Source organism: Lampris incognitus, chromosome 4, assembly GCF_029633865.1.
Source record: "Lampris incognitus isolate fLamInc1 chromosome 4, fLamInc1.hap2, whole genome shotgun sequence".
NCBI lineage: Eukaryota > Metazoa > Chordata > Actinopteri > Lampriformes > Lampridae > Lampris > Lampris incognitus.
Genome location: NC_079214.1, coordinates 24,019,786 through 24,028,872, shown reverse-complemented (window position 1 = coordinate 24,028,872; position 9,087 = coordinate 24,019,786). Strand labels below are relative to the sequence as shown.

Genomic DNA, 9,087 nt, shown 5'->3' with positions numbered 1-9,087 from the left:
GTATTGCTAAAAAAAGAAAAAAAATGCACAGCTGTGAATAAGTAGCTTTATAGCAAAACAAAGTGCATTTTTGTACTCCATTCATGATTAAGGTCGAGGATTCCATGACTTCTGGTGTGGAACAGTGAAGCCTGCTTGCAGGGGTTCCTGGGTGATTAGTAATCATATTAAACCAATAAATGAATTAAATAATGGGTATTCTAACCACTTTGATTTCTGATTTTGCTCTTCACTATTAGTTTCTTTACAAAATAGTGGGGGAGCATTAATAACAATTACAATAAGAGGAGGAGGGGCAGAAGAAGAAGAAGAAGAAGAAGAGAAAAGAAAGAAAATAATATAGTCACTGTCTCCTTATTTTACCTGGTAACTACTACCTGGTAACACCTTGTCACTAGCAGACTCATGCAAGACTGAGAAACCTGGTTGCTTTTCACACCTTGCACAACTACATGCACATACAGTGGATATAGAAAGTCTACACACCGCTGGTAAAATGGCAGCTTTTTTATGCAAACAAATGAAACCAAGCTCAATCGTGTCAGAACCATCAATGTGAAATTGCAACCCATAAAATTCAAGTGAAAAAGAAACTGAAACTTTTTAGGAAAAAAAATAAAAATGAAAATAACCATACAATAACCCAGTTGCATAAGTGTGCACACACTCCTAAACTAATATTTTGTTGAAGCACCTTTTGATTTTATTACAGCACTCACTTTTTTAGGGAAGAGTCAATCAGCTTGGCACATCTTGACTTGGCAATCTTTTTGCAATTTCCCACTGAAGGTTCTGACATAATTTATCTTGGTTTCATCTTTTTTTTTACATCACAAAAACCTGCCATTTTAACAGGGAGTTGTAGACTTTTTATATATCCGCTGTATGCATGTATTTATGTATGCACACATGGACCCACCATAACGTGCCATGTATACGCCATGAATCACACATGCGTGTGGAAATCCAGGCGGCCATCCTTAACTGATCTACGCACATCAGGCACAACTCGTGTGGGAGTAGGATAAAGGATTACTGGCCTTATTATATTTCTGGAACTTATTTCCTTTAGCTATGGCGAAGACGAACAGTGCCGGGCGACAGCCAGATGTGCCGGCCCAGGGACCAATGGCCCTACTCAATCCCAGGCGCCTCTCTGAATCCTTATGCAGCTTCTGCGTGCTACAAATACCCGAGCTGTGACTTCCCTGATAACAGGCTGATAGTTAATGTAGCCGGCCATGAAAAAGCTAAACACCATTCTAATAGCTGACTCGCCAGAGGGAAATAACAGAATAGATTAGATAGAAATGTTGAAAATAAACAAAAAACTTTAATTTTTTCCAGGCTTTTGTTACAATTATGTCTCTTCTGTCTTGCTTAGTCAGTTTCTTCTTTGGAGGCCTGGCTGTCACTACGGTCAGATATGCCAGTGCTGGTGTCACATGGGGATTCATTAGATTGACTGGCTATAAATCGAGGCCGAGGAGGACACAAAAAGCTCTCCTATATGCTTGGTTGTAATTCATTGACCAGCCAGGAAATAGGCTGAGTCATACTCAAGTTGAATTGATATTCTGCTGCTGTTTTTTTTATCACAGGGTCGGTCCGCTGCATGCTGCTCTTCCTATCCACATCTGCTCAGTCTGCCCTGTTCAGACGTTAAATAAGATGGACTATGTAAAGCATTTTTTAATTATCTTTCTTTCATGGTCAACTGGGTTTCAGTTAAATCATCTGCATAGTGAAGAACAATATTTTGGATTATAATAGCTCCAGATTTCACTAATTGCTCCGTTGAACGGCAGTAACGATGAGAAATGCGAAGGCAACATCCCGCAAAATTCCCCTGTTTGTGCATTTAATTAAGATGGATTTTACAAAGAATTTCAGAAACAAGGTTGTGACTTGCACATTTCTCATTCACCTAATTTGCAGTTTGTACCTTATACGGGTTTATAAACCATATACGTAGCTCAAATGATCAAGGCTGTCGTGTATTGGTCAGACTTGGTACACATGTGGTTACAACAAAGCAGAAGAGTAAATTAATCTGCAGCTGCTTCACTGTTAGCGGTAGTAACTTGCTGTGCACCAAGTTCAGAGAGTGGAATCTGACTTGGACCGCTGCATATCTGGACCTGCACTGGAGCCAAAGCCAGCTGAACTGAGCCACATCACAACATCCCTCCACCCAGCCATTATCCAAGCCGCTTATCCCAATTGGGGTCGCGGGGATGCTGGAGCCCATCCCAGCAGTCAGTGGGCAGCAGGCGGGGAGACACCCTGGACGGCCTAGGCCGCCAGTCCATCACAGGGCCGACACATTCACTCCTAGGGACAATTTAGTATGGCCGATTCACCTGACCTACATGTCTTTGGACTGTGGGAGGACACCGGAGCACCTGAAGGAAACCCAGGCAGACACGGGGAGAACATGCAAACTCCACACAGAGGATGACCCGGGATGACCCCCCAAGGTTGGACAACCCTGGGGTTCGAACCAAGGACCTTCTTGCTGTGAGGTGACTGTGCTAACCACTGTGCCATCGTGTTGCACATCACATGTTACAGTGAATCACTGAAGAATATTAACGAAGAGCTTCTTATGTTGGAGAAGTCGCAGATAGAGTCAGTAAAGAGTGAAGGGCTCCACAACTATGCAAATAATTCAACTTAAATTGAATAGTACGGTCAGTTTGAATATGAAGAAAAATGCAAAGCATCAATGTGAGCTGTGTGTTTGAGTGTGTGAGTGAGTGTGAGAGATAGATAGAGAGAGAGAGAGAGAGAGAGAGAGAGAGAGAGAGAGATATTGAGAGAGCAAGGTGAAGAGGCTTGATAAGGAAAATAAGGGATGCAAAACAGGAAAGAAAAAAAACAACACCAGTAATACTAATGATGCTACAAGAAAAAATAAAGACATCCACGAAGTCTCTCTCCCCTTACTCGAGAGCTTCCTTCCCCCTGTCTGTTTGAAAATGGCATGAATGTTTACTTTTCCACCATGAAAAGGTGTTTCTCACCCTTGGGGTCTGTTTCTGTGCCAGACTGGGTAGCAGTTGGTGCCAACAGCAATCTTTCTCCTCGCAGGTGGCATTATCTCAGGGATACCATATGGCTTGCTCCCTGGCAGTCATCTTAATATGTCTGCCATGCCTCTGCCTGAATGGTCATTGGCCTAACCTAACACAGATTTGTTAAACCCCAACTGAAACAAGAAGCGATGATTTTGCAGTACATTTTCTGACAAAAGGCGAGGTCCAAGACAATGTTCAGACAGACGCTCTCCCAAACAGAGTTCAGACTTTAAATATTACCCAGCCATCAGCGAAAGGAAATATATTTTATGTTTCTGGGAGAGAAAAAAAAAAAGTCCAAACAGTAGTCCTTTTCAATCCTTTTGTTTTTTTTTTCTTCTTCTGTGTGACCTCAAAGAGCGTACCAGACTGCTTCTGATATGCCAAACAGTACAGAAGACAATTAATTTTCAGATGGTTAAAATGTGACCAATGACGTCCTCATGCGGACCGTGCCCCCTTTCTATTCCTCCTCCATCCTCTGTCAGGCAGCATGCTCTGGTTGGAGCTGGGGAGATGATGAATGTATTCACTGACAGCTCAGGGTTCTTCAGCTAAGGAGCACAAGTGATCATTTTTAACTGAGTACTTCACAACATGCACTGCATGGCAGGTTGGTTTCTGTCTCAATGAATTTACCAGGCACTGTTCTGCTGACGAGATTACAGAGTATAGATTATTAACTATTGCAAACTGTTCTCTTCTCCCACGTGTTTTCTCTCTCTCTCTGAATGATGTCTTCTCCTTTCTCTTCTGTGTATGTGAATGGTGTGATGTGAGTCTCCCCTGTGTGCATGTGTAGTCTGTCCTACTCCCAGGTCGCTATGGTGATGGTGGTTGCCACCTGGACACTGCTTGGCATCCTCCTCATCACATTTTTTATACATCTTATAAATCCATATAATTTTGCTATCCTGTTTCATTGTTGTATCCTTCTCCCATGCCGATGTGTGACTAATGCCTTTTCTCGTCTCTTCTCCTGTGAATGTGAATGGTGTGATGTGAGTCTCCACTGTGTGCATGTGTAGTCTGTCGTCCTGTCAGGAGTAGTCTGTCGTCCTGTCAGGTCTACATGGTGATGGTGGTCATGTGGCTCAGGTGCTGGGCTGTTCTGGTGACATCTGGACACCGTTTGGCATCCTCCTCATCATATTCTTCATATATCTTATAATTCTATTGTAATTCTGCTATCCTCTTTCAGTGTTGTGTTCTGTAAATTGTGCTTTATTTTGTATGCACAACATCCATTGTATGTTGTCCATCTTGGCAGCAATATCCCTTCTCTGATGCGCTCCCTGAGGTTTCTTCCTATTTTTTCTCCCTGTTAAAGATTTTTTTTTTTAGGGAGTTGTTCCTTATCCAATGCGAGAGTCTAAGGATAGGATGTCGTATTGCTGTAAAGCCGCCTGAGGCAAATTTGTAATTTGTGATAATGGGCTAAGGACAGGATGTTGTATTGCTGTGAAGCCCTCTGGGGCAAATTTGTAATTTGTGATAATGGGCTATAAAATATATAAATTGACTTAATTTTTTTTAATCCACATATGTGCTCTCTGATACCAGGATTCAAAGTCTTGAGCATTTTGATGACCCATGAAACAATTGTCATCATCGTCCCCAACAGGCTGTTACACTTGCTGCTGAGCAAAATGATGATGCATGCTAAGTTCTACTCTCATCAACTCAGCATAGACACACGGAAATGAGGGGACATTGAACTTGGTACAGTCTTTGGATCACAACAAGAGTAACCTTTACAGAAATTAGATCTGCACACTGAGTGTTGCCTTTTAATCTGCCAAGGACCTCCATCAGATTCACCTGTTTTTCAGTATACATGTTTATCCGCCTGCCCTGCGAATGCCCATATAAGTTGGACATGCATGATATATTGACCTTTGCAAGGACAGCGTCATATAATAGGGTGATAAAATAAAATTAAATACAGTCTATCGCAGAATTCCTGGGGCCAGGGGTGCCCGGGTAGCGTAGCGGTCTATTCCGTTGCCTACCAACACTGGGATCGGCAGTTCGAATGCCCATGTTACCTCCGGCTTGGTAGGGCGTCCCTACAGACACAATTGGCCCGTGTCTGCGGGTGGGAAGCTGGATGTGGGTTATGTGTCCTGGTTACTGCACTAGCGCCTCCTCTGGTCGGTCAGGGCGCCTGTTTGGGGCGGAAGGGAGAACTGGGGGGAATAGTGTGATCCTCCCGCATGCTACGTCCCCCTGGCGGAACTCCTCACTGTCAGGTGAAAAGAAGCGGCTGGCGACTTCCCATGTATCAGAGGAGGCATGTGGTAGTCTGCAGCCCTCCCCGGATTGTCAGAGGGGGTGGAGCAGCGACCGGGACGGCTTGGAAGAGTGGGGTAATTGGCCGGATAGAATTAGGGTGAAAAAAAAAAGATTTCCTGGGGCCAGTTTTCCTCTATACTTGTATTCCTGATATAAGAATGCACAGCCAAAGTATCTGGAAGGAAGATATTGATAGCAAGAGTCCGAGAACACAGACTGGTCACAAACGTGAGTTACATGCATTGACAGAAAACAGAAAACACATAACCAGAAACAGAGACTGTTTCCTCTTTTTATCTTTTTCATTTCATTTCATTAATCTTTGCAAGCTGTTATGTGACTGGAGGGTAATGAGTTGCATGAGTGGACAGACTTATGTCGACTCCTGATACATTTACCATTGATTCAACATATAAGAATATGATATGCATACGTATATCAAAGTAGCGCAACCTATAAGTATCATTAATCATTTTTCTATAGAGAATGCTTGCAATGAATTCCACCGAGCAGTATTGGTATGAGGACAAAAGATATTCTTTTGTCCAGAGACATGATGGCATGTGGATTAATAAAATATGCAGTGCACGGAAAAAAAATGGGGGAGGGAGAGAGCACAAGTCTGCAAATTTCCCAAAAAGTGCCTTGGAGAAATAGGAAAGTAAATCTACAGCAGTTCTCGCTCAGATGATATCATGTATATGTCATATTGTAAGAGTAATGATGAAAATAAAAATTGCAAGTCTTCTCTGCTTCCATCCCACAAACACTAATGTCTTCCCTTGTGAAAACATCTCTGCTAATTTGGTGTTTAAACCCATAAATCAAATAACAGAAATTGAGCTTAGGCTTTGATGGGCAACTTGCAGCTCGGCTCACATTTTAGCTGCCAAAGAAAAAGGAAGACATCTGAATATTATGAAATAGAAAAAAAAAGGAAGAGAGAGAACGTTTGTCTCGTACTATGATTTCATGTGGGCCTGCTTTTCTGCTGTTCTCAAGCTCTTCATGTAAAAATGTTGTTGTTGGGAGTGACAGGGAGAGAGAGCAAAAATAGAAAAGGAAAAACCAAAACAGAAATACATATGAGATTGTGAGTTGCACTTGCTTGTGTAGCAACGAGTGTCCTCATTAGATGAGAAACCTACGATCTGTAGGGATTTATGTATCGACAAAAAAAAAGTAACTGTAAAATCTACAGATTATACCGGATGATTTCATAAAACTCAACAGCAGCCATCTGACACAGAAAACAAGTGGGGCAGTGACTGATGTTGATAGATGCATAAAAACAGATACATGCATAAAGCCAGATAGATAGATAGATGTTATTTTCCATTGCTCAGTACTGTGGTTCGTGTTCATGTCAGTAGGGTCTAAGAAAATGTTGCTGATGATAGTTAGATGTGGCCCTATTGACAGTCTCAGGAATATCTTGAACTTTGTCTGACCAATAATGCATATCCTTACAATATGTAAGTAACCTGCTAACATATATTTCAGCATCTCTGATATATTCTCTGTACCATTGCACTTTATCACCTCTTATTTCACCTGTATATAGTCAACCCTTGTGTATATAGCTGAAGATTGTTGTGTTGTAGTGTTGTTATTCTATGTTAAGTACACTGAGAGAGCCACAAAACAGGAGTCAAATTCCATGTAGTGCAAACCTACATGGCCAATAAACAGGATTCTGATACAATGAGTAATATTGCTGTTGATAATAACAGTAATACTATAGCGAATTAAGGGGCAGCCCGGGAACCGTTGCCACAGCCGGAACGCGAACCCGTAAATCCCGCACCGCGAGCGACAGCGTTAACCAGGGGGGGTAGTGTAACGTGCACGAATAAGTAGACACATTAGCCCTTGGCTAATGGGTCGGACCCTTTAGTCGACTGGTTAATGTTGTCGCTCGCTGTGCGGGAGATACGGGACTGGTTAAAGTTGTCTCTCGCGGTGCGGGAGATACGGGTTCGCGTCCAGGATGTGGCGACGGTTCCCGGGCTGCCCCCTTAATTCGCTACATTTTTTTGTAAAGGGTCCGACCCGTTAGCCAAGGGCTAACGTGTCTACTTATTAATGCACGTTACACTACCCACCTCCTTCGGGAAGCGCGTCCGCGCGCATCCCATTTCTGACACCAATGCAGCGAATTAGGGGGGCAGTCCAGGAACTGCCACAGCCGGGATGCAAACCCGTATCTCATGCACCGCGGGCAACAACGTTAACCAGTCGACTAAAGGGCCCGACCCGTTAGCCAAGGGCTAACGTGTCTACTTATTCGTGCACGTTAGAATACTAATATTAATAATAATAATATTTGGGAAATCAAACATATAAACAATGAACTGGCGGCTCTGCGATGGACTGGCAGCCCTGTGATGGACTGGCGGCCTGTACAGGGTGGCTCCCCGCCTGCCGCCCAGTGACTGCTGGGATAGGCTCCAGCATCCCCGCGACCCTGAGAGCAGGATAAGCGGTATGGATAATGAATGAATGAATGAATGAAAGTCTAGAAATGATAACTATTCACACTATTGTAAACTACTAATAAGACACGTTAGTCCCTAGCTAACGGGTCTGACCCTTTAGCCGAGTGGTTAGTGATGTCGCCTTGTGGTGCAGTACACGCCGTATCGAATCCCGCACCGGGCAAGAAAATAACCGGTTACACTATTAAAGTTATTCATGGATCATTCTCCAAAATTCACAAGTCCATCAGCCACTGGAGTCCCAGTACACAAACTAAACCCCCACAACATTTCTTTTTTTTTGTTGCAAAACCAAGTTTTTAGTTCAAATTTGTTTCCTAAAAGTGCATTTTGAAACTTGCATCCTGAAAAAAGATGGGCCGCTGTACTTAAAAAAAAAAACCGAAATATTTTCCATTACAGTAATGCCCTTTTGCAGTATTTATGGGAAAGACTAGCATGCCAGTTTACATCCAGAATGGAGGTTTATTACGACTTTGGCTTTGAACTCTGGCTGGGGATAAGAGGCTGGCATGGTTTGTGATACCAGTGAGATTCTGTGCTGCAAATCGTGTGAAAACAGCTCAACAAAGAATGATCCTATACAGTGTTGAGTAGAGATGCAAACCAAAATGATTTGATTCTTATACAGGGCTTAAACAATGTACATATACTGCACCATAATATCTGAAAAGGTGCAGGTAAGTCACCCCGGCTAACTGTGTCAAAGAAATTAAACGTAAATTAAATGTAAAAAATGTTGCTGTACTGTATTACTATATGATGCACATGATTAACAGGGCAAACAACAACCCATGATGACGTAATGTATGTTTTCCTTACGTAACTCTCTCAGATGCACAAACGTGTGAGCATACTGCCAAAGGGCACAGGGTTAGCATGAGTTTTTCAGACAGCCATGCAAAGACTAGAACTAAAGAGTGAATCAGACGTGGTATGTGCTGTTCTGGTGGTAGTTGTAGAGATTACCTGAGATACGGGTACAACGACGAAGGAGCCCCCACCGGAGCTCTCGGTGACAATGGCCAGATACTTGGCGTTGACGGCACAGAAGTGGTTGTCATGCACATTCTTAGTGATGGGAATCCCGTCGAAGCAGTGCTCCCGGCTGCCGACCTTTCCATAGACATTTCGAAACTTGGAGCTTCGGTAGGTCGGGCGCCATGACATCTGAAAGGAAATTAAAGTTAGACCTTCCCTTGTGTGTCAGCAAA

The 9,087-nt window shown here is 43.0% G+C and overlaps 1 protein-coding gene across 1 annotated transcript in view; it reads right to left on the bottom strand.

Annotated features, from left to right (window-relative positions):
• Window positions 1–9,087, bottom strand: part of coro2ba (coronin, actin binding protein, 2Ba) — a 77,424-nt gene that overhangs the window by 14,724 nt on the left and 53,613 nt on the right. Inside the window, exon 2 of the mRNA XM_056278152.1 lies at window positions 8,843–9,043. Within this exon, the coding sequence (XP_056134127.1) occupies window positions 8,843–9,043 (201 nt within the window). The remainder of the gene's footprint in view (window positions 1–8,842; window positions 9,044–9,087) is intronic.